At 60.9% G+C, this 23303-nt stretch overlaps 1 protein-coding gene across 1 annotated transcript; it reads right to left on the bottom strand.

The window, feature by feature from the left end:
* Positions 1 to 5830: 5830 nt before the first annotated feature.
* On the bottom strand, positions 5831 to 22230 carry MYO1F (myosin IF). The gene is made up of 28 exons (XM_083879983.1): positions 22116 to 22230; positions 18693 to 18830; positions 16950 to 17039; positions 16384 to 16478; positions 15768 to 15855; positions 15483 to 15572; positions 14864 to 14995; positions 14649 to 14783; positions 14435 to 14567; positions 13890 to 14086; positions 13713 to 13793; positions 13437 to 13523; positions 13204 to 13290; positions 12692 to 12859; positions 12527 to 12612; positions 12051 to 12132; positions 11841 to 11947; positions 11523 to 11621; positions 10910 to 11054; positions 10174 to 10288; positions 9404 to 9573; positions 9079 to 9224; positions 8643 to 8789; positions 8416 to 8564; positions 8082 to 8165; positions 7788 to 7989; positions 6935 to 7101; positions 5831 to 6839 (listed from the first exon to the last, which is right to left on the bottom strand). Exons 1-28 carry the CDS (start codon positions 22116 to 22118, stop codon positions 6763 to 6765), a joined length of 3300 nt encoding a protein of 1099 aa, XP_083736109.1. The 5' UTR covers positions 22119 to 22230; the 3' UTR covers positions 5831 to 6762.
* Positions 22231 to 23303: the final 1073 nt, after the last annotated feature.

Genomic DNA, 23303 nt, shown 5'->3' with positions numbered 1-23303 from the left:
TTGGGAAATCTCCCTGGAGACCAGCTCTGCTGGCTGGGGCACCCCATCATTCCCATTAACATCTGCTCCAGAGGCATTTTCCCAGCTTTTGGCTCTGGGGGGTCTTGCCCAGAGGGGCTCAGCCTGGCCAAGCCGGGCTCAGCAGCTGTTCCTGCAGCACTGGGATCACAGCCCAGTGGGAAATAAATCAGGGAGGGGGGAAAAATCCATGTGGGATTATTCCTGTGGCTGCCCCCGGGCTCCTGGCTTTGTCTGGAGCTTCTGGGGCTTTTTTTGTTGTTGTTTTCTCAGCTCAGTGGCCTTGGGATGGACTCGGCCAACCATGGAGGGGGGTTGGCCATGGAGCAGGGAATTTGGGGCAGGGTTGGGGCTGGTCATGGCCCAGGGGGAAATTCAGCCCTGGATGGAGGGGGTGCTCCATCTCCATCCTCCATCCCTGCAGGACATCGGGGAAACACAGAAAGTTCCCAGCAGCTTTGATGGAGCTTTGTTTATTGGGTAGAAATGAGGGGTTTAGTGGGAAAAAAGGTTTTGTGAATCTTCTTTTTAGGGGAGACAATGCTGAAAAGGTCGAGGCAGGGCTGTGTCTGCCTGCCCAGCCCCTGGGCAGTGTCCCTGTGGCACTGCCACATTTTGGTGCCCAACCCTGAAGTGTAGGACCTCCTGGAACCACTGAGAGTGCAGGAAACCAAAATTCCTGCTGGAAATGCCTCTCTGGATCAAGGCTGGGTGGCACAGCCTGGGCTCAGCACCCCTGGCAGAGCCCTGGGATTGACAGCTTCCAGGTGAGCCTGAGGGAGCACTGGGAGCTCAGGGGCAGCACAGAGGAGTTTTCCCAAGCAATCAAGAAATTCCTCCCCAGCAGCACTGCAGCAGGGACTGGGAGCTCCTGGAGCTGCAGGGTCAAACCCAGCAGTGCCTTTGGAGGTTGGAACCTCCATCCTGCCCCTCTGGGATCACAGATGCTGCTCTCCATCCCAGTGATGCCTTGTAAGCTGATTTTTTTCCTCTGGAACAGCTGGTAAAATGCCTCTTGAGCAGCTCCCATGAGGGCAGGAGGGATGGACACATGGCTTGTGGGCCCAGTGTTCCCCATGGGTGACATGGCAGAGGACACGATGGCAGCACTGTGGCATCACCCTGTGCCCAGCCCAGGACTGGTTTTTGGAGAGCAGGTGGCACCTGGATCATCTTGCTGTCATTTGTCACCTCCCATGGGGTGGTGGCTAACTCTCCTCCTCCAGGACTGTCTGTTCTGCAGCCCTGAGTGTGACACCCCAGCCCAGGTGCTGCTGACCTGACACTGTCCCCAACCCCAGTGACCTCCCGTGGTCACCAGAGATGTGACTGCCCCAGAAATGTGACCCCCCCTGGTGACACGATTCCCTCAGAGACAGGACCCCCCCCTGGAATATGAGTCCCCCCAGGATGTGACCAGCAGTGCAAACCTGCCCTGGAACCCCCAGTCCCGGGGCCACCACTGTCACTGTCATTATCCCCAGGGTTTTCCTGTCACAGCTTCAGCCTCCCCAAAAAGCTGCTGACACCAAACTCCCTCATCCCAACCCCAGTGGGGTGAACAGGGACCCCAAAAACCCTTCCAGGGGGCTGCCAGCCATGAGGGTGGGCAGGATGTTTGCAGCTGCCCCGAGCAGGCTCTGCTGCTGATTCAGTGAATAATTAACAGAGCTCATCCCCCTCAAACCATCCGGGGGCTTTATCCACATCCCGAGACTTTTCTCAACCCACCCCGGGAGGATAAATGGGACAAATAATCCGATTTGAGCATCTCTGTGCGTGCTCGAGGCCCGAGGATGAGGAGGCTCCCCCCGAACGCGGCTCCTCGGCGCAGGAGATGAGACAAAGGCTGGGAACAAGGGGCTCAGCTCAATGTGATGGCGCAGCCGGCGAGCGCCGGGGGAGGCAGTGCCGGCGGTGCCAGCGGCTCGGCTCCTGCCAGTGCCCCAGCCCCGCGCTCACATCCACAGCCCCAACCAAAACACAGCCTGGGGATTCGCCTGGAGCCGTCAGAAATCGCGGGGAGCCCTCACAGAGTGGGGGGGGGGGGCTGGGGGGAGGATGCTCCAGGCGTCCAAGGCAAGGTGGATGTCCCAGTCCCGGCATGGGCTGGAGCAGAGCTGCTCCCCCGGGTGCTGCCCCTCCCGGGGTGTGTTCCCTGCCTTCCAACTCAGAACCTGCCTGAGAAGCCCACCCCGAAGCCAGTGACAGGGTGGGCATCCAGAGGGGCCAGAGCTGAGCCTTGTGCCCGGCCTCGGTGTCACATCCCCGTGGTGGCCACAGGGACAGCTCAGCCTGGGCCCCTCTTCCCTTGAGGGGGGGAAGCCTGGGGGTCCCCACTATCCCCCAGACTGCTCCAAGCCCTGTTGCCATTTCCCCACATTCCCACACCCCCCTGGTGCCCACCTTTACCTGCCTGCCCGTGGATGGCCCATCCACCCCGCTACATCAGCTCTGCAGCTGGGAACCCCCCCCACTTTCCCTTCAGGAGCCAGCTGGGGATGTTGGAGGTTCCCCCCTGAGCCTGGACAAAGCTGAGCCCGAGCGGCAGCACCAGGCGAGTTCACAGCGCGGCCAAGGCCGGGAGCCCCCGGCTGTGACAGCACTCACAGGTGTGGGAGGACGGGGGGAGCACGGGGAGATCCCGGCAGGTGCATCCCGGGACGTGAGGGGACTCCTGGTGTTCCCACAGGCCACACACCTGTCAAAACCCAGGGCTGGCGGTTCCCGCGGCTCCTGTCAGCCCCACAAGTGGTAACCCCACGGGAAGCCCCCATGGCTTCTGGTTCCTGGGGCTGGTAGCCCCCCACGGGCCATACACCCGTGGCTACAAGTCCAGGGGGCAGTGACAGCCCCGGGGGTGCCCCACGGCCGCCCACCCCACGGGCAGTGCCCGGTGACCCGGAGCCCCCGCGGGCAGCAGCCCCAGGGCTGGGGCAGGTCCCGGCTCCCGCACAGCCCCGGTACCCCGGGCCCCACTCGGTACCGCTGCTGTCCCAGGACAGCTCCAGCCCGGTGCTGGTCCAGCCCCAGGCATCAGGACAACTCCCGGTCCCATTCCACCCCCGGTGCCGGTCCATCCCGGATACCGGCACAGCCGCGACACGGCACAGCCCCGGTGCTGGTTCATCCCCGGTACTGATCCAGCTCCGTGCCTGTACACCCCTGGCCTGGTACATCCCCCGGTGCCAGTGCTCCCTTCCCGGTGCCAGCACACCCCCGGTGCCGGTACATCCCCGGTGTCGGTGCATCCCCGGTGCCGGTAAAGCCCCCGCAGTCCGCGCACCCCTCTGTGCCAGTCCATCCCCGGTGCCGGTCCGTTCCCCGGTCCCGGTCCTGCCCCGGTGCCCGCCCGTCCCCCCCGCTCCCCCCGGGCCGTACCGGGGCTGCGGCGGGGCCGGCGCCGCCCGGGTCGCGCATCAGCGGCGGGGCGGCCGCGGGGCCATTTTCTGTGCGGAGCTGTCGCGAGAGCGGGGGGAGGAGGAGGAGGAGGAGGAGGAGGACGGGGGGGAGGAAGGAACGTGCGGAAGGGCGGGCGGGGGCCTCGCGGGGAGGACGCGGCCCCGCCCCGTTCCATCCCCCCCTCCTCCCCCGGCTGCTTTTCCCGGGACAGTCTCCGCTCCCCGCATCCCAGCGGTGCTGGCAGCTCGAGCATCCCGGGGGTTTTGGAGCATCCCGGGGGTTTGGGAGCATCCCGGGGTTTGGAGCATCCCGGGGGTTTTGGAGCATCCCGGGGGTTTGGGAGCATCCCGGGGTTTGGAGCATCCCGGGGGTTTGGAGCATCCCGGGGGTTTGGAGCATCCCGGGGGTTTGGAGCATCCCGGGGTTTGGAGCATCCCGGGGGTTTGGAGCATCCCGGGGGTTTGGGAGCATCTCGGGGGTTTTGGAGCATCCCGGGGGTTTGGGAGCATCCCGGGGGTTTTGGAGCATCCCGAGGTTTTTGGAGCATCCCGGGGTTTTGGAAGATCCAGGGGATTTTGGAGCATCCTGGGGACTTTGGAGAATCCCAGGAACTTGGAGCATCCCGGGGGTTTTGGAATATCCCAAGGGCTTTGGAGCATCCCAGGGTTTTGGAGCATCCCGGGGGTCTTGAAACATCCCGGAGAGGGAAAGGCATCAGCATATCCTGAAGCTTTTAGAGCATCCCAGGGCCCTTGGAGCATCCTGGGGTCTGGGATCATGTCAGGGGCTCAGAACATCCCAGGGGCGCGAGCATCCTGAAGCCTTGGAGCATCCCTGGGCTTTTATAACATCCTGGGACTTTGGAGCATCCAGGGAATCTGCCAAATACCCCAGGGGCTTTGGAACATTCCAGGGACAGGGATCATGGAGCATCCTGAGGCTTTTGGAGCTTTTGGGAGGCTTTGGAGCACCTTGGAATCCTCAGAGCATCCCATGGCTTTTGCAGTGTCCAGGGGGCTTCAGAGCACCCTGGGGTGCTCAGACCCCGAGCCCTGTGGGAAGTCCTGGATCCCTTGGAGCATCCCAGGGCCCTCTGAGCACCCCAAACTCCAGGGAGCACCCTGAACTGGGAACACCCTGGACTCCTGGGAGCACCCTGAACTCCTGGGAGCACCCCTCCAGCTCCCGAGGAGCAGCCCAGGCCCCTTGGACCCTCCAGTATCCTCACAGCAACAGAAACCCCTGAGAGACCCCCAAGCCCCTGGAGCTCTTTGGAACATCTGGAACCCTCTGGAGCACTCCAGGGAGTGCCTGAGCTGGCCCAGCTCCCACCTCCCTGCAGGGCTGAGCAGGAACATCCCACTGACAGCATCCACTGCCCCCCAGTCCCAGTCCCCCAGGCCCCAGGAAGGGCTGGAAGGTGCAGGAAGGAGTTTCCTGAATCCCCAGAGTTTCCAAAGCTGCTATTTTTCATTAAAATAAAATCAGACATTTCCTTCTTGCAGTCTGCAGTGCAAGGACCCCTAAAAAGCTGTGATTTACAGGAAAAAATCACCCCAAGGACTGCAGGAGCTGAAGAAACCCATCATGGGGGGGAGAGGGGGGAACCACAATTTCCAGCTGTGAGAAACTTCCAATTCCACAGGGAACTTCCCATCCCAGTGGGGTTCTGCCCTCTGTTAATCCCACCTGGAGGACACAGGGTCCCCTGAACTCCGCTGGACCCCCAAATCTGAGGTGGGGAGGTCTGTGTGTCATGGGAGCAGCTCCAGTGGGGACTTGGGAGGGAGGGAGGGAGGAAGAGGAGGGCTGGGCTGTTGGATCAGGGAGGAAGAGGAAGGCTGGGGTGTGGGATTAGGGAGGAAGAGAAGGGCTGGGCTGTGAGGCTCAGGCTGGGCTGTGTAGGACCAGGGAAGGAGGAAGGAGGGCTGGGTTCTGTGGGATCAGGGAGGGAGGAAGAAGGTTGGGGTGTGAGGCTCTGTAGGATCAGGGAGGAAGAGGAGGGCTGGAGTGTGGGATCAGGGAGGGAGGAGAAGAGGAGGGCCGAGTTGAGGGATTAGGGGGGAAGAGGAGGGCCGGGCTGTGAGGCTCAGGGCGGGCTCTCTGAGATCAGGGAGGGAGGAAGAGGAGGGCTGGGCTGAGGGATCAGGGAGGAAGAGAAAGGCTGGGGTGTGGGATTACAGAGGAAGAGGAGGGCTGGGATGTTGGGCTGAGGCTGGGCTCTGTAGGATCGGGGAAGGAGGAAGAGAAGGGCTGGGGTGTGGGATTAGGGAGGAAGAAGGAGGGTCGGGTTCTGTGGGATCAGGGAGGGAGGAAGAGGAGGGCCGGGCTGTGTGGGATTAGGGAGGAAGAGGAGGGCCGCCTCAGGCCGGGCTCTGCGGGCTCAGGTTTCGTCACTTCCTGTGGCGCAGGGCCCGGCGGGGAAGCCGGACACGAGCGGGACGTTTGGGCCCTGTTCATCCCTGTCCCGCTGAAAACCCCCTGGAGCAGCCCCGGCTGGGGCTCAGCCCTCACCCAACCCCCCAGATGTCCCCCTGCCCCGGCCCGGCCTTTGGGGTGTCCCCGGGGCCAGCACAGCCGGGGATGGCCGCTGACACCGCCAGCATCGATCCCGGCCCCACACGGGTGAGGCCCCTGAGCACCGCCAGGAAAAGCTGTGACAGCTCCGTGGGCTTTTCTGAGAGATCCTCGGAGTTTGTCCTGTGAGAAAGCAGGGCACGGTGACAGCTGCCCCGGCGGCCCCCAGCGGGTGGGCTGAGCCATCCGGAGTCACCGGGACGTGGAGAGGCCTGAGCTGGATCCCGGCAAGAGCTGGATCCCGGCAAGAGCTGGATCCCTGCAAGAGCTGGATCCCGGCAAGAGCTGGATCCCGGCAAGAGCTGGATCCCTGCAAGAGCTGGTTTGTGTATTCAGCATTTTCTGCAGGGTTCATTGTGGGAGGAACGGGGCTGTCTGTGATCTGTGCCAGCCCACGTCACAGCTTTTGTCACAGCCCCGGTGGGAAGTGGCACCAGGGTGAAATACAACCCCCAAACTCAAAATCTGAGCTGAGTTTGCTGAATCTGATTATTTACCATAATTATGTAAATGATTCTATTCACACTGTGGAGCCTTTTCAGTTCCAGCTTACGAACAAGTAGCCACTAACTGTCCTTGCAGCAGGGGTGCCCCAGCTAAAGGGGCTGTGGGATCCAGCACTCGGCACCGGCACAGTCCGGGAGGCTCGTGAGGAAACGCTCACTCTGTGCCAGCACTGCTGGAAAAACTTAATGGAGCCACCCCAGGGCTCCACTGCCTCTGGAGGTGGGCTGGCAGGATGGTGACCTCCTCCTTCCCTCCAGCTCAGATCTTCTGCACGTAATTGCCAGGGAAGAGCCCTTCCTTGCCGTGCAGCCGGCCTTTCCACCAGCCTGAGGCGTCTGGGAAGGGGACAAAGAGTCAGGTGTAGGACAAACAGTCAGGTGTGGTGCCAGCACGGCAGGGAGAGGAGCTGGGCAGGACAGGAGCCTGGTACCTTCCATCAGGATGTCGATGACGTCCCCCACGTTGAAGCTGAGCTCGTCCACGTCCTGCCCCACGTACTGGTAGAGCGCCCGGCACCGCGGCCCCTCCGCCTTGGGCTGGGGCTTGGGGCGCCGCGCCGGGGGCGGCCGCTGGCTCACACTGCGCCGCCGCTGCATCCTGAGGGCGGGAGGGATGTGCTGTGGGGAGGGCAGGAGGGCCTGGCTGGGCTGCTCCCTCCTGCCCATCCTGCTGTTCCCCATCCACAGGATGCTCTATGCCTGCAGATCCTCTGTGCTCCCAGTTCAGGGAGTGGTGGAACTGGGGCAGGAGGAGCTGCCCATCCTACTGTCCCACACCCATGGGATGCTCCATGCATGCAGCACAGCTGTGTGCTCCCAGTTCAGGGACTGGGAGGACTGGGGCAGGATGTGCTGCACCCTCCTGCCTGTCCTGAGGTGTTCCATGCCTGCAGTTCAGGGACTGAGGGAACTGGGGTAGGATGAGGTACCCATCTTGCTGTCCCTCACCCCTGGCATGCTCTGCATGTGCCTGCAGCACAGCTGGGTACTGTGTACTGGGTACTGGGAGCTGGGTACTCCCAGTTCAGGGACTGGGAGGACTGGGGCAGGATGAGCTGCCCATCCTGCTGTCCCATACCCATGGGGTGCTCTGTGCCTGCAGGTGGGTGCTCCCAGTGCAGGGACTGGTAGGACTGGGATGCACAAGAGCCTGGGAGACGTGTCCTGCCAGCAAAGCCAGATTGCCCTATCCGGTCCCTTCCTCAGAGGGAAAAGCATCTCCTACCACTGGTGGCAGTGGGAGAGGAGGATGGGGCAGAGAGAGGGACGTGGGACAGGACCTACCCGGCCACCCCCTGGTCGGGCACGTTGAGGAAGTCCATGTTGTGCTCGGATGGGGGCCGTGCCTTGTGCTGATAGCTGACGTTGCGGGTGGGCAGAGCCGTGGCTGGGGGGGCCCGTGTCTGCTTCTGGGGCATCTTGTAGGTGTCTCTCTGGGCCCGGCCATCACCACGGGAGATCTGGGGGCCCCCGTTCCTGCAGGCTCCTGGAACAGCCCATCCCAGCAGGGTGCATTACAGGGGGGCCACACACAGCCTGCACCCCTGGGTGTCCCCCACCCTGGAACCCCCTCCTCACCTTTGGGTGCTTGTGGGGCACTTCGGGAAGGTGCTGGACGCCTGCTGCCACCTCTGCCCTGTGCTGCCCCCTTCCTTGTGGGCTCTGGGGGGACACAAGCCCCCCGTTAGGTGACAGTCCTCATAGCCAGCTGTAGGGGCTATCCCCCCCCATTTGTACCCTGTTCCCCAAAGCTGCCCCATCAGAAGAGCAGAAATGGGTCCTCCCCAGGGGAGACACAAACCCCACAGGGCACACCCAGCTCACCCCAATGCTCCCAGGCCTCCAGCTGTGCCCTGTGACCCCAGCACTCCTGTGTCCCCCCTGTGCCACCCCCCAGTGCCCTGGCACTCACTGGCATTCCTGGGGAGCCCATCCCCGATGCTGACCGTAAGGGTTTTGCCTCCAGCTTTGAGGGCGGCCACGTCGCCCTGTCCTCTGATGAAGGTGACGTTGCGGGTGCCACCGCCGCCCCAGCCCTCCTTCTTCACCCGAAACTGTAGTCTGGGGGGAAGAGAAGCCATGAGGCTGTGGTGACAGGACCCTGTCCTGCCTTGTCACCTCTCTGGCCTCCATTCTTACGTGTCCTTGAAGGAGAGGGGCAGCTTGGAGCGGGTGAGCTCCTCGAAGCGTTTGCACAGGAGGCTGATCAGCTCCGTCTTGAAGATGGACTCCAAGAAATTGTCGGCATTATTCTCGTGGAGGATGAAGAAGTCGTCCTGCCTGGTGCTGGGGGAGCAACCACGGGTGTCAGCCCCACCACGGCTGGTGCCAGCTGCGCTGGGGGGCATCTGGGGACCCCACTGGGCTTGGGCGCACCCCAAGGAAATGTGGAGAGAGATTTAACTGGAAAACTCCCTGGCTTCTGCAATGCACCTGTGGGGAGCCTCCTCCTCAGGGCTGGATGCCCCCATGGATGAGGGACTGGGGAGCACCAGGGCCTGGAGAGGCTGCTGGAGGTGAGAGGAGAAGCCCAGCCATGGGGACACCCCATGCAAAGCCCCTGTAAGGGACACACCTCAGCGAGACGCCGCTCACTGCCTGCAGCTCCACCTTCTTCTTGAGCACCTCCTTGATCTGCCCCTTCTCAGGCCCCTTCTTCACCTTCTCCCGCCCGATCAGGTAGAAGTACTTGGGGGTGAGGATGAAATCCCGCTTGATGGGCTGGGGAAGGGCAGGAGAAGGGGGTGAGGGGGTTTTCCTGGGGCACAAGCCACACACACACACACACACACGCACACACACACACACACACACACACACACACACACACACACACACACGTGTCCCACCCAAGGGAAGCCAGCAGGAGCTGCAGCCCCAGCCCCAGGTGTGTCCTGTACCTTGAACCTGCGGTCGTATTTGGTGATGGAGTCGGCGAAGTCGATGCGCTCCCGCTTGGCCAGGAACTGGCGCAGCTCCGGCCGCTCCTCCATGCCCAGGTAATCCCCCACAAAATTCCTGTTGATGCTGTTCCTCCGCCGCTCCTTGAAGTTGTAGAGGATGCTGGCAGCTGGCAGGGACACCAGAGAGGGGCAGGTTGGACATGGCTCTGTGCTGGTGGCTCAGAGCCCCCTCAAACCAGCTGTGGGAGCTGTCACACGGATCATGGCAGCAAAAGGGGGGCTTGTTTCATGCCATGGGAGGGATCCCAGCTGCTTGAGCTTGGCTGGGTTTGAAACCCATCAATAAACCTCGTGCTGTGGGGGGGAGGGATGGACCCAGCTGTTTTCTGGGTTTTCCTCTTTGATTTTTCCTGCGTGCTTGGGAGGTGGGAAACCCTTGATGGGGTCAGGCAGGGACCAGTGGCTTGTCCCACCCTTCTGCCTACATTGACTCCCAGCTACTCCCCCCCATCCTTGTGCAGGCTGTGAAATGCAGAGTGAGACAGCGCAAGGACCCCAGGGCTGGAAACAGGAGCAGGAAATCTGTGCTCTCCTTTCAGAGTGGGAAAAGACTCCCAACAACTCATGACCAATTCCTCTATCACCTAATTACCATTAATGCCATGATTAGGAGCCAGGCTGCTGCTCTGCCAGCTGGGCTGTCCCAGTGAAAGGCACCGTGAAAGGGCTGCCAGGGTGGCACTGTCCCTGTCCCTGCCCAGCCTTACCCTCCTCTCTCATCTGCTCGTATTTGCGGATGGCGATGTGCCGGCGCCACGCCTTCTGGATCACCCGGGCAAAGCTGTCAAACTTCCTCTCCCGCATCTCCTCGAGCAGGAAGAGCTGTGAGGGACAGGCAGTGCTGAGCCAGAACACCCCAAACCCTCCCCAGCGATGCCCAGCCACGGGCAGTGTCCCCCAGTGGAGTCCCTCGAATCCCTCAGGGGAATTCCCAGGGTCTTGCCTTAGAAGGATGGACCACAGAGCCTTCCCTGCCTAGGCTGAAAGAAAGCCCTCCCACATGGTGCCTTGTACACTGTGGTCTGCCCGATCTCTTCTCTCCCTGTGCCCCTGGTTCTTGTGGTTTCTCTTTCCCTGTTTCCGTATTGGTGGTGGCATCCCTGGTGACTGGCCCTATTTTCCCTATAGGTCACTGACCTCTGCCCTGCCCCTTGTACCATCCCCGTGCCCTCAGACCATTGCTTCCTGACCCCTATTTAGGGCTGTGCACAACACATGGCAAAGACTTTGTTCCTGATTTCCCTTCAGTGGCAGGAATAAACCTTGCTGGAACTGATCATGCAAAGGCCCTTCTTGCCTCTCTTTGCTGAGCTCACTGTGGTGTGTGATGTGTGAGCTTAGCTGCTTTGCCTGAATTCCCCCCAGGAGATGCTTATTGAGATATAGGCAGCAGCTCCACCATTAAAAAGCACCTGCTACACCCCAGGGGCCAGGGCCACCCACCGACTCGGGGTTCTTGATGAACACCTTGCTCTGGCCCATCTGGTACTGGTCTGGGTCCATGTTGACCGAGCGCAGCAGGTGCTGCACCCCTTGGCGCTCGTCCCCGCGCCACGACGGCCACGTCTCGGGGGTGAGGATGGCGTAGCTGTGGGGAGAGATCAGGGTCACAGAACCCACAATGGTTGGGCTTGGAAGGGCCCTTAAAGCCCATCCAGTCCTGCCATGGCAGGGACACCTTCCACTGTCCCAGGCTGCTCCAAACCCCATCCAACCTGGCCTTGGACACTGCCAGGGATCCAGGGGCAGCCACAGCTGTCCCCACCCCCACAGCCAACAATTCCTCCCCCATATCCCATCTATCCCTGCCCCCTGGCAGTGGGAAGCCATTTCTTGTGTCCTGTCCCTCCATCCCTTGTTCCAAGTTCATGTCTAGCTGTCTTTAGTCCCTGGAAGAGGCTCTAAGGTCTCACTGAAGCCATCTCTTCTCCAGGTGAACACCCTCAGCTCTCTTCACCTGTGAAGCTGTGCCAGGGCCTTCCCACCCTCACAGGGAGGAATCTCCTCCTGCTGAGGTGCTGTAGGGTCTGCCAGCCCCACACCAGTGGCCGCTCACCGTTGCAGGAACTTGTGGAAGAGGCGGCGGTAGGCGAACCCAGCCCGGCGCACCCGAATGTTCTCCTTCAGCCCCAGGTACTCCACCTGGTGCTTCACCCTGTGCAGCAGGGAGGGACAATGTGGGATGACAGCTTAGCAGGGACATAAAGGTGCATCTAAAGAGGACAATGTCTCCCCACACGCTCCTTGTACTTCCCGAGGTTTGTGGACAGCTCGGAGGGACCAGCCCAGGGTGGCAGGTTTTGGAGGAAAGCTGGTCCTGACCACATCTCCATGGCCAGGTCCAGTTCCCTGGGCTCTGTGGGCTCCCTGTTACCTGCTCTCCTCCCAGTCCCGGGGTTTCTTGGTCTCATTGGGTTTGATGCAGCGGATGTAGTGTGGGGTGCACTTCATGAGGGTGTTCACCAGGTCATTGGCCTGTTTCTGGTGCAAGGATTGACCTCTGTAGCATCAAAGGGGGTGGTGGGAGGACCACCCCTGCCACCTCCCCAGAGGCAGCTGCTGCTCTGCAGCCCATGGGACACACCTTGATTTTGGAGCCCGCAGTGGTCGGTCGTCCCTTTTTGTCAGAATCAAGTTTTTCTGGGAAAAGCATCCGGATGAAACCGCTGCAAGGGAGGTGACAGTCCCCAGGTGAGAGCTGCCAGCCTCCCAGGCTCAGCACGGCCTGGGCTGGGGCCAGCTCCAGCTCTGCCTTCTGCTGCTGGGAAATCCTCTACGGTGGGGCTGAGTCTCTCCTCCCTGACCACCCCCAGGAGCAGGAGCAGGAGCAGGAGCAGGAGCAGGAGCAGGAGCAGGAGCAGAGCTGGTGGATGATCCCACTCTGCCCAGCCCTGCAATCCTGGGATGCCCCCAGTGCCCCCAGGGCCATGCAAGACTGAGCACCCCAAGCTGTGATGCCCACAAAGGCAGGGCCAGCCTTTCAGATGTGGATGTTGAGGACTCTGCCTGTTCCCCCAGCCCTTTTGGGGTGCCCCAGGTGCCCAGCACTGCCAGACTCACTATTCACTGCTCTGCATGAGCTCTATCAGGTCAGTGAAGAGCACGTCCCGGTTGCGCTCGCAGAAGCCGTTCACATCATAGGACACCTGGGGACAGGAGGGGACCTCAGCTGCAGTGGGTGGGGCTGTGGGGGGCAGGGTGTGGGGTTTGAGGTGCCCTACCCACCTTGCCAGCATAGTGGTGGATGACAAAGCCTGAGTTCCAGCTGTTGAAGTGCTCATGGGTGCCCACGGCCGCCTGCAGCTTCTGCAGCAGGGTCTGGTCGGCGCCCTCGCCCGTGGCGTGCATGGTGGCACACACATCGTCCAGGACACTCATGATCCCGGGAGGGTTCTGGGACAGAGAAGGGAAAGCCGTGGGTGAGGCAAGGCCCAATCCTGCACCTCGTCACAGCTGCTTCATGCTGAGCCACAGCTTAGAGCTGGTGCCCTCCCATGGGTGCTGGAATTGTCCAAAGCCAGGTTGGGTGGGGCTTGGAGCACCCTGGGATAGTGGAAATGTCCCTGCCCATGGCAGTGAGTGGGAAAAGATGGTCTTTAAGGTTCCTGCTAACCCAAACCAGTCTGGGATTCTCTGCTGCTGGGCAGCTTTTGCCACCTCAACAACCCACCCAGCCCCTGTCCCTGGGTGCCTCTGCTCCCCAAAAAAGCCTCCCCAGCAGAGGGGACCCCACTCACCAGCTTGTTCTCTATCAGGTCACACACCACCTTGTTGTTGAAGTACTGGATCTGCGTCCACTTGATCCCCTCCTGCACATATTCCTCCTGGGGAAGCACAGGGAGATCTGGGTGGGCCCTGAGCCCTGGGATGTGCTGCAGACCCCCTGCTCCAGCTGTGATCTGGGGAGGAGGGGGGTGCAGGAATTGGGGTGCTGGCACAGCCCCATAGCCCCCAGCCCAGCCCCCTGTACCTGCTCTGCCTTCAGGGTCAGCTCAATGAAGATCTGCTGCAGCTTCTCATTCACAAAGTTAATGCAGAACTGCTCAAAGCCATTTCTCTGCAGGAAAGATGGAAAAGAAAATGGTGCTGAGTTGTCTTCTGCTCCTCTGGCTCATGGGGGGGACCCCAACCAGCAGTACTTGGGTTATACTCCAGGGACCCTTGTCAGGGCCAGCTGATCCAGCTGCTGTCCTTGCTGTGGGAGCAGGGCAGTCCAGCCAGGCTCCCAGAGCACAGCCACACACACCTGGAATATCTCGAAGCCATAGATGTCCAGCACACCCACGCTGTACTCCTCGTACGGCTTCTGCATCGCCCGGTTGATGGACTGCGGGGACAGAGGGGACAAGGTGTGTCCAGGGCGGTGGGATTGGCTGTCTCCTGGAGCAGGGAGGGACCATCCCCTCTGAGGATCCCCACACACCTCCACAAGGAAGTCGAAGACACGGGCGTAGAGCCCCTTGGCCAAGGCGTCCCGGGTGTAGGCTGCCTGCTCCACGTTGAGGGTGACGGTGATGGACTCGGAGCGCCCGCCCCACTTGCTGTCCATTTTCCTGCTGGTGACCTTCTCGTTGAGGCGCTCCTGGTCGACCCCCAGCAGGTAGGCAGGGAAGGCCAGGGCTGGGCAGAGCAGGGCTGGTCAGGGCTGTGGCCTCCCCACCTGGCTCTGGCCATGGTCAAAACCCTCAGCCCCATCCAAGCATGAAGGACAGCAATAGGACAATGACAGGGGACATGGAATGGGTCCTTCCTCTCCCAAAGTGACACTTGACATCTGTCCTCTGGCTAATCAAGCTCTGGCTGAGCCATTTACTTGCTGCCTCAGTTTCCCAATGTCTAACCTAGGGAAGGCACTGGTGCTGCTTCCCTCCTCTGCCAGGGGATTTGTGACACAGCCAGTTTGTCACTCATTCCCAAGGGTCCCTGTGACCACCCCCACTTGTCCCCTGGAGCCATGTGGCCACTCACAGTCAGCGTTCTCCACCCGGGCGTAGTTGCCCTCCTCACGGAAGCTGATGTTGCCCAGGTGCAGGATCCCGGCCACGATCTGCAGCACCAGCTGCTGGTCCTCACCGCGGATGCCGATGACCTGCATGGCGTTCTGGGGGTGCACGGACCCCCTGAGCCCCTGCCCAGCCTCAGAGCTTTTGGGGGCTCCCCTCCCTCTCTCCCAGGCACTCACCATGGTCTCGTGGAAGTCGCTGCGGTCATCTGTGCCCTCCACCTGGTAGGTGTCTGTCTGGTTCAGGTAGAAGTAATAATCCGGGCTCATGATGCCCAAATTCTGCCGCTGCTCTTGGGATGCCCCTTGGATGAGCTGGGAGGGAAACAGGGGGCTGTGGTCACCCAGCTCCTGGTCCCCCTCCTGCAGCCTGGTGGCTCCAGGCCACCCCATACCTGATAGTAGATGTGGAAATTCCGCTCGCACTCGTTCTGGCTCACCACGCGCGACTTCTCCAGCAGGAAGTTGGAGATCTTGCCCCCGTCGGGTTCTCCGCCCCGGCTGAACTGGATCTCAAAGTATTTTCCCTGCTCCAGCACAGATCCTGCTCAGAGCCCTGGCCCTGCCTCAGGGGGTTCCTCATTCTCCCCAAACCCTTCCCCACCACACCAGGAGCTTTGCTGGGATGTGCAACCCCTGGCCAAAGACTTTATGTGTTCTGTGGAGACCTCATCCCTCCCTCAACTGCCCAAAAGGAGGTTGGAGCCAAGTGGGGTTGGTCTCTTCTTCCAGGTAACAGAATGAGAGGAAATGGCCTCACTTTGCCCCAAGGGAGATTTAGAATGGATATAAGGAAAAATTCCTTCACTGAAAGAGTGGTCAGGCACTGGAACTTTTAAATCCCTGGAGGGATTTAAAAGCTGTATGGATGTGGCACTTGGGAACACGGTCTAGTGGTGGCCTTGGCAGTGTTTGGGGAATGGCTGGACTTGACCTTAAAGCTCAGCTCTCCGACCCAGCTGGTTCAATGGTTCTGCTGCAGTGCTGACCCCCTGCACCTGCCCTGCGACTTACGAAGCGGCTGGAATTGTTGTTCCGGACAGTTTTGGCATTTCCAAAGGCCTCCAGCAGCGGGTTGGACTGCAGGATGATGTCCTTCACGTGCTGGGGACAGAGGAGGGGAGGGCTCAGCACAGCTTGTCCCACTCCAGGCCTGGAGACAGACCTGAGGCTTTGCATGTCCCCAGGCCTGGAGTGGCTGCTCTGTGTGTCACCATCAGCCAGGGGGATTGGGGGCCAGGGTGGTGAGGATCAGTTGGGAGGTGAAATGGTGAGTGGCAGGGGGGACAAGAGACCTACCTGGACTTTCTCCCCACCCCCAGACACTTTGGAGATGTAGCCCATGATGTATTTTGCTGCCACCGTTTTCCCAGCTCCGCTTTCCCCGCTGTGCAAATGGCAAAGCAGAGGAGATGTGAAATGGCCCCAGCAGAGCCATCCACCCCTGAGGGCTTTGGGGTGGGTCCTGGAGCAGGACCAGGGGATGACAGCACGTTTTGGGGACTGTGGCCATCCCCTTGGATTGGGCTGCCCAGGGGTGTCCATGTGTGGCTCAGTGAGGAGCTGCTGCTCCAGGAGATGTTGGATTTCTCATCACTGGATTTAGAAGTGGAGGAGGGGGACTTGGGAGCCTCAGAGGGAAGTCTCTGGCCTTGCTCCACATCCTGACCATTTCCTTTGCAACACTGCCCTGGAGAGCTGCATTGCACAAGGCTCTGTCCCTGCCTGGGACACCCCTGCTCACAGCCTTGCCTGTGCTTGTGGCCCTGGGGGTCCCTCAGACACCCCAGAGCCCAGGAGCCAACTCTTCAGCCACCTCTTAGCTGGGAAAGCCCGGGCTGGGGAGAAGGGGTGGTGGGGACAGATGTCCCCAGGGACAGTGACACCCCAGCTGTGCCCCAGTGTCCCCCAGTACCTGATGATGACACACTGGTTCTCCCCGTCGATCAGCATGTTCCGGTACATGTTGTCAGTCAGGGCGTAGATATGGGGGGGATTTTCATACTGGGCCTGGCCAGGGGACAGGGACAGCAGGACTGAGCACAGGGCAACCCCCAGCTGCCCTCCCCAGACCCCCTTAACTGCCCACAGGGGAACCAGCCTCCTCACACTGACCCCAAACAGGGGACAAGGACAGCAGTGCTGGGCACAGAGCAACCCCCAGCTCCCCAAATCCCCCTCACTCTGCCCATGTGGGAATCAGCCTCTTCCCACAAACACCAGCTCATCATCAGCTGGTGTTTTCCAACTCTCCCCTCCTCCTTGGGCAGCTCGCTACAGCTCCGGCTGCATTTTACCATGTTTGGGTTTCTTTAGTGTGCATTTCTGAGCTGAATTTCCCAGGAATGTGGATTTGCTGCTGGGTCTCTTGTTGGGAGCACTGACCCCTGCAGCAGCCAAGGGGCTGTGGAGGATGGGGACCCTCAGGGGACGCCCCTGGGGGGGTTAATTAAGCCCCGATTGCCCCCGGGGCAGCCTCACCGCTCCCTGATATAGCTCGATCTCGCGGTCGGTGAAATACGGCATCTGCTTGAAGGGGTTCACGGAGATCAGCACGGGCCCGATGTAGGTCTGGGCAGAGGGTCAAGGTGTGTCCTTCCCATGTGTCCCCTTCCCACTGCCCAATCCCACCCCGGGGGCAGGGAGGTGGTGATGGGGTTCCTGCCACGAGGGTTCCCAGCCTGCCACAGGCAGCTCTGCCCTGCTGCCTGACCTGGGGCATTCCCGGAGCTTCCTCGGCCCCAGGGTGTCCCCTGCAGTGTGAGGGGTGCAGGAGCATCCCCTCAGCTCCCTGGGCTGAGGATCGGCTCCAAAAGCTTCTCCAACATCCCTGAAATCCACCCTCCGCTCACGCTCCATTTGCGGCTTTGCAGGAGCCCATCCTGATTTAACATCCAGGGAAACTGAGGCACAAAGAGGAGAGGAACCGCAGCTCCTGCCTTTCCCTGCCCACCAGCCACTCTGCTGCCTTTCCTGCAGCATCCCCGAGTCACTCAGTGCAGGCAGGGCTATGGAAAAGCCGGGAATTGCACCTGGAAATGGTGTGGCAATAGGATGGGGATGAGCCCCCAGCTGGGAGAGGAGATGGAGGTTGAGGACAGAACCCTGCAGGTGGGGCTATCCCAAGCCTTTGATGTCCTATTTGTGTCCCACCTGCCAGGGACACAGGGGAAGAGTGGCCAAAGGGCAGGAAGAGGGAGCTTTTCTGGGAAATGCAGAAGCTTGGGATGTTGAGTCATGACTGGACTGGAGCCCTGCGTGCAGCTGTACAGAAAAAAGGAAGAGAGAGGCTGCGTGGGGCATTGTTCCCCTCAGAGAAAACCCCAAACAAATCAAAAAACCCAAAAAAGCCAACCCCAAAACAAGCCCCAAACGCATGTAAAGCCCCAGGGCTGGGGGGGGGAGGTGGCTGAGTCACAGCCGGGACAGCATCGCCTTGTAAGGACAGGGCCACATCTCCAGGGGAAATGAGCGGCGTGGGCAGCAGCCCCAGCCCCGGCGAGCCCTCCCCGTGCCCGGCTGTGCCCTCCCCGTGCCCGGCTGTGCCCCTCGGGGCTCTGCTCCTTGTCCCCAGCAGGGCCAGCCCTGGGGAACAGGGGTGGTGCCAGGGCACCGAGCTGCAGGCAGGGGTGGGGTGAGCAGGCCAAGGGTTGGGGACACGTCCCTGTCCTCCCCCAGGGCTGTGGGGCTCAGCAGTGCCAGCTCTGCGATGGCAGCAGGGAGCTGGAGCAGCTCCGTGTCCCCTGTGCTGGATGGTGTCCCCAATGTCCCTGCACCGCCGGGGACGAGGCCTGGCACCTCCTCCCTGTACCTGCAGGGATGCTCTTGCTCTATCCAGGGTTTGCTTGGATTTGTGGGGGGTTCAGAGCAGCCAGGACGTGCTGTGGGCATCGCTGGGGATGGGTGACAGCAACAGGGGACAGTGGTCAGTGCTGCCACCCCGGTGTGCAGGAACAGGGGGAGATGAGGATGAGAGGCTTTTCTCGGGGGTTTGTGGCTACAGTGGGTCCTCAGCACGGCAGGACAGAGGGTTTGGTTATTGTGTCTCTGCTGGGCACAGCTCAGCTCGGGAACGGCGACATTCCCATCCCAATCCTGTCCCCGCAGGGCACAGGACACGCTGCAAGCACCGGGACAGCTGCAGTTTGTCCCACGCCCTGACAAAGCCTTGCAGCCCATCCCTGCTGCTCCCCGTGCCTGTCCCCACCGCCTGGGGAAGGATACGAAGATGAAATCATCCATGAAACGCTTCTTGAGATTCTCCACGATGGCCTCCTCGGAGATCTTGGACAGCAGCACCATGTCGTCCACGCCGCTCTGCTTGACATTGTGGCTCTGCCAGTGGAAGCGCTCCTTGCTGCCCTGAGGGGACAGGGACATGGCCACTGTGCTGGGGCCACCTCCTGCCACCAGGGCCGGCTGTGACCCCCCTGGGCTGCCCGCAGCTGGGACTGGTCCCCGGCTCCGCTGTCACTGCAAACCTCGAGGTGCAAAGGGAGGGGTTTGCCAAGCTGCGAACCCGCAGAGCTCAGAATTCAGCGCTCTGGGGCTTGTCCCAGCCCTCTGGTCCCTCCGGGCACCCGCAGAGGAGCAGACAGGACCTGCCCCAGCCCCGCTGCTCCTCACCCAGGCTAATGAAGCACTGACGAAGCAGTTGATGCACAGAGTGATAATGAGCCAGAACAAGGCAGGGGAAGGGTGGTGGTGGCATCCTCTGCACCCCCACATCCTCCTTGCATCACCGTGCCCCTGTTTCCCTTCCTCCTGCCCAGGGAGGAGATGCCAGCACCCTCTGCCCAGCTGTCCCCAGCTCTGTCCCTTGGGGCCGTGGGGCAGCAGCAGAGCTGGGCTGTGATTTCAGCCCTTGTGGGGTGAACACAGCCCTGGGCTGGGAGGGGGGGATTTCATGGTGTAGAAACCACCCACAGGCTCCCCTTGCCCTCGATGTCCCCACAGACAAGCTGGGCACAGCTGTGGGGGCCGTGTGGCCCCCGGCACAGTGCCCAGGAGGGGACTGGTCTGTGGCCCCTCTTTCCCCATGCCCGTGGTTCCTCTTTCACCCCCCGTGCTCCTGTCACCGATTTCACTTCTCCCCCATCAGCCTCGGCCTCTTTCCATTTCCCTTTTCTTCTTCTCTTCCCCTTTTGCTTGATTTTCCTGCAGGTTCTCAAGATTTCAGGGCTCTGTGTCCTGACACCTTCACAGGCTCCTGGCAGCCTCTGATTTTCTCTGGGTGTCCCCAGCCCCCCACAGCCACCCTGGGGTGTCTGTCACAATCATCTGCTGCTCCCCTGCTCACCTTCCTCCTCACTGAGCTCTGCAACCCCAAACATCCCCTGTGCCCCCTCTCCAAACCCCAAGTGCAAGTCAAGCCCACGGAGCTGCTGAATGGGTTTTTGGCTGTGTTGTCCCACCACCTTTTTGCACAGAGCTGAGTCAGCTCAGGGAGCCCAGGGCTGCTCACACAGCCTGAAATCACCCAGGGAGCTTCCCCTCTTCCTCCTGGGCCTTTTTCTTGCCTTCATCCTAATATCCCCTAGGAATTCCAGCTGGATAAGCACAGGCAGGCTCAGCCATCCTCCCCAGGTCACTGTGGTGTCACTCAGGGAGCTGCCAGGGACCCCAGGAGCTGCCCAGCTTCACCCCAAAGCCTGGGCTTCAGGGGGAGAACAGTGGGAAAAGCCCACCAGCAGCCAAACTCCTCTGTGCCCTGTCCCCATCCCCCCAAACCTGCTGGCACAGGCACCCCAGGCTGCTGATCGAGGCCAAATTAAGGCAAAAGGAGCATTTCCTGCGGTGAGAGCTCTAAGTTTGTGATTGACACCCAGAGATTGTCCTTCAGTCACATGATTGCTCAGAGCTGTCAGTGGTGAGGGTGTCTTCACCTCTTCCTCTGGGCCAGCTCAGGGGCTTTCCTGGCTCTGCTGGGGCACCTGGTGCAGCCCAGCTGAAGGAAAACACCAGCTCACAGGTGCTAAATGAAGGCTTTGTCCTGGAGATCTGCAGAGCCCTGGCTGTTCCTGCCTGGCTTCCCTGAGCGTGTCACGGGGGGTTTGCAGGACCAGGGCTCACTAAAAATTCAGGTAAAATCAAAGTAAAAGCAGGATGAAGAGGAATTAGGATTCCTTCAAGCCCTGGTATTGCCCCAGCCCGGTGCCCAGAGAGCTCCCATGGGATGGGGCTGCAGGTGACATCCCTGTGGGGACTGGAAACAGAAGTTAATTTGCTTCCAGAGGTTTGGGGTAGTAGACTCTCCTTTCCCTGCTCTGTCCAGTCCCCTGTGTCCAATCCCCTCCTCTGTCCCAGGCCAAAGCTGCCCAGAGAAGGACACTGGGCCCAAGCCATTCCATCCTCATGCCAAGCAGGGAGAAGCTTTTGTCCCCTCTCCACCTCCCAGGTGCCCTTTGCAGCCCCTGTGCATGAGGGACTTTGCTCCCAAGGTGGCAAGTGACACCTGAGGAGCCCCTCAGCACTCCCAGCTGTGGGACAGGGAGTGTCCCCACCCTGTGCATGCTCCTGACACTCTAACAGGATCTCTGGGCAGGAAGGGGAGCAGCCTATGCCAGCACTTACAAAATATCGTGTTTTCTTCAAAGCTTTTGTGGTCTAAACCACAAAAAAAACCAACCAGCTCCGAGCAAGGAGTGGATGCAGCCCAAGGCGGCACCTTTGGGGTTGAGATAGGCCAAGCCTGGAGGCACCAACCCCTTAAAACCACCGGGAGCCTCGAGTGGAGCAGCGTGTTTGTCACATCCCTGTCACAGGCAGGAGCTGGGAATAGAGCTGACCCTGGAGCTGGGCCTGGCAGGGTCAGGGGCACGGCTGCAGAGTCCTTTTCTCTTCCAGCCACAGAACAGCTTCATGTGGCAAAGAGGGGACAATGTAAGTGTCTTCGGGGACAGCATCTGAGCAGCCTCTTGGAGGTGACAGCCACAAGTGTGGGTGTCAGGAGGTACATTTGCACCCTGGCCCACTGTCCCCTTCCTGTCTGGGTGGAAATAGCTGGGGACAGCCAGCATCACCCCAAGGGACACAGGAAGCAGAGCTAAGAGCTGGGGCAGCTCTTCATTCCATGTCTGAACATCTTCCTAATTTTGAGAGCTTTCATCTTCCTCTTCTGCCTCCAGAGCAACTTCCAAAAGTGGCAGCAGCCCTCCCTGCAGGCCCTGTCCCCTGCAAGGCCTGACCATGGGCACCAGCACCCAGAGGGTCCCTCCTGGCCTGGGCCTTGTGGCTGCCACCCCTCTGCCCCACCAGCACCACTAGTGCTGGGACCAGCAGCACCAGTGGGAACACAAATTTGTCCCCTGGGTACCACAGCAGCCACAGCAAAATCCAAACCTCTCTGTGTCAGCACAGAGCCATCCCCATCCCCTGGCCCCACCCTGTCCTGGGGGACACCAGCCCCAGCACCCCACACCCATCCCAGTGCCTCAGCCAGCCCTGTCCCAAGCTGAGGAACACTGTCCCCTCTGCAGGAGGGATGGGGGACAGGCCCCTGGCACCTCCCAAAGTAACAAGGGACCAGGCTGGGTGCAGAGGAGGGCAGGGCTGAGGTGGCCCTGAGGTGGCAGGAGTAGGAGGTGACACCCAGGGTGGCCCGAGGGGAGCAGGGTGGGTCCCCAGGAGGGCCCTGCTGGCACTCACCATGCTGTCCCTGTGTCCCTCCCCAGGCTGGGGCGCTCGGAGCTCTTGTCACCGGTGGCCCGGGGCCATCCCTGAGCACTCGTGTTTTGCCTCTGCAGTAACTAATTGTGACAGTTTCTTCCCTCCCACCACTTCCTCATCTACACCCTTCTTGGGGGTGGGGAGGATGGCGGCTTTGCTGCCCGGGGACATGGGGTGGCCCTGCCCAGGGTGTCCCCACCTCTGCTGGTGATGGGTATCCCTGAGCTGGGTGAGGGAGAGGATGCTGGACAGAGCCTGGCAGGGATGCTCAGAGCCTTGGTGACCTTTCCCCTCACCCTGTGGTGACAGTCGGATGTTTCCTGTGCAGAGGTGGTCACACAGTGCTTGGATGTGGTTTCAGGAGTAAGATGCTCTTGGTTATTGCTTTTTTATTTTTCCCCCCCCGGGTCTTTTAAATAAAAGAGGCTCCACTTGAGGTGCAGAGAAGAGTGGGGTTGCTGCAGGAAGATGAGGCCTGAGACTGTTCTTGGCCACCCTGTCCCCACTGTCCCCTGCAGAGTTACAGGGTGATTTGGGTTGGAAGGGACCTTAAAGATCCTCTCAATCCACCCCCTGCCACAGCCAGGGACTCCTTCCAGTGTCCCCGGCTGCTCCAAGCCCATCCTGGCTTTGGACATTTCCAGGGATCCAGGGGCAGCCACAGCTGCTCTGGGCACCCTGTGCCAGGGCCTCCCCATCCTCACAGCCAACAATTCCTTCCCAATATCCCATCTGGCCCTGCCCTCTGGAAGCCATTCCCTGTGTCTGTCCCTCCATCCCTTGTCCCCAGTCCCCCTCCAGCTCTCCTGGAGCCCCTTTAGGCCCTGCAAGGGGCTCTGAGCTCTCCCTGGAGCCTTCTCTTCTCCAGGTGAACACCCCCAGCTCTCCCAGCCTGTCCCCAGAGCAGAGGGGCTGCAGCCCCTGGAGCAGCTCTGTGGCCTCCTCTGGACTGGCTCCAGCAGCTCCACGTCCTCCTGATGTTGTTCCCCAGGGCTGGGGCAGCTCTGCAGGTGGGGTCTCACCTGAGTGGGGCAGGATCCCCCCTCCCCTGCTGGCCCAGCCCAGCATCACCAACATGGGGAGCTCTCTGTGCCATGGGGGAAATTGTTCCTCCATGTCCTAAAGCAGCTCTGGGTCAATCCCCCACCTCTCCAACCTGCTCTGGTC

Source organism: Zosterops lateralis (assembly GCF_965231275.1).
Source record: "Zosterops lateralis genome assembly, chromosome: 29".
NCBI classification, from domain to species: Eukaryota; Metazoa; Chordata; class Aves; order Passeriformes; family Zosteropidae; genus Zosterops; species Zosterops lateralis.
This window is presented reverse-complemented; position numbering and strand designations above follow the sequence as displayed.

Excerpts from the sequence above, each read along its gene's own strand:
- MYO1F (XM_083879983.1), bottom strand. Across the intron at positions 10,289-10,909 it reads TCATCAAGAACCCCGAGTCG|CTCTTCCTGCTCGAGGAGAT; the intron begins GTGGGTGGCCCT and ends TGTCCCTCACAG. Across the intron at positions 8,166-8,415 it reads TGGGCTCCCCAGGAATGCCA|AGCCCACAAGGAAGGGGGCA; the intron begins GTGAGTGCCAGG and ends GTGTCCCCCCAG.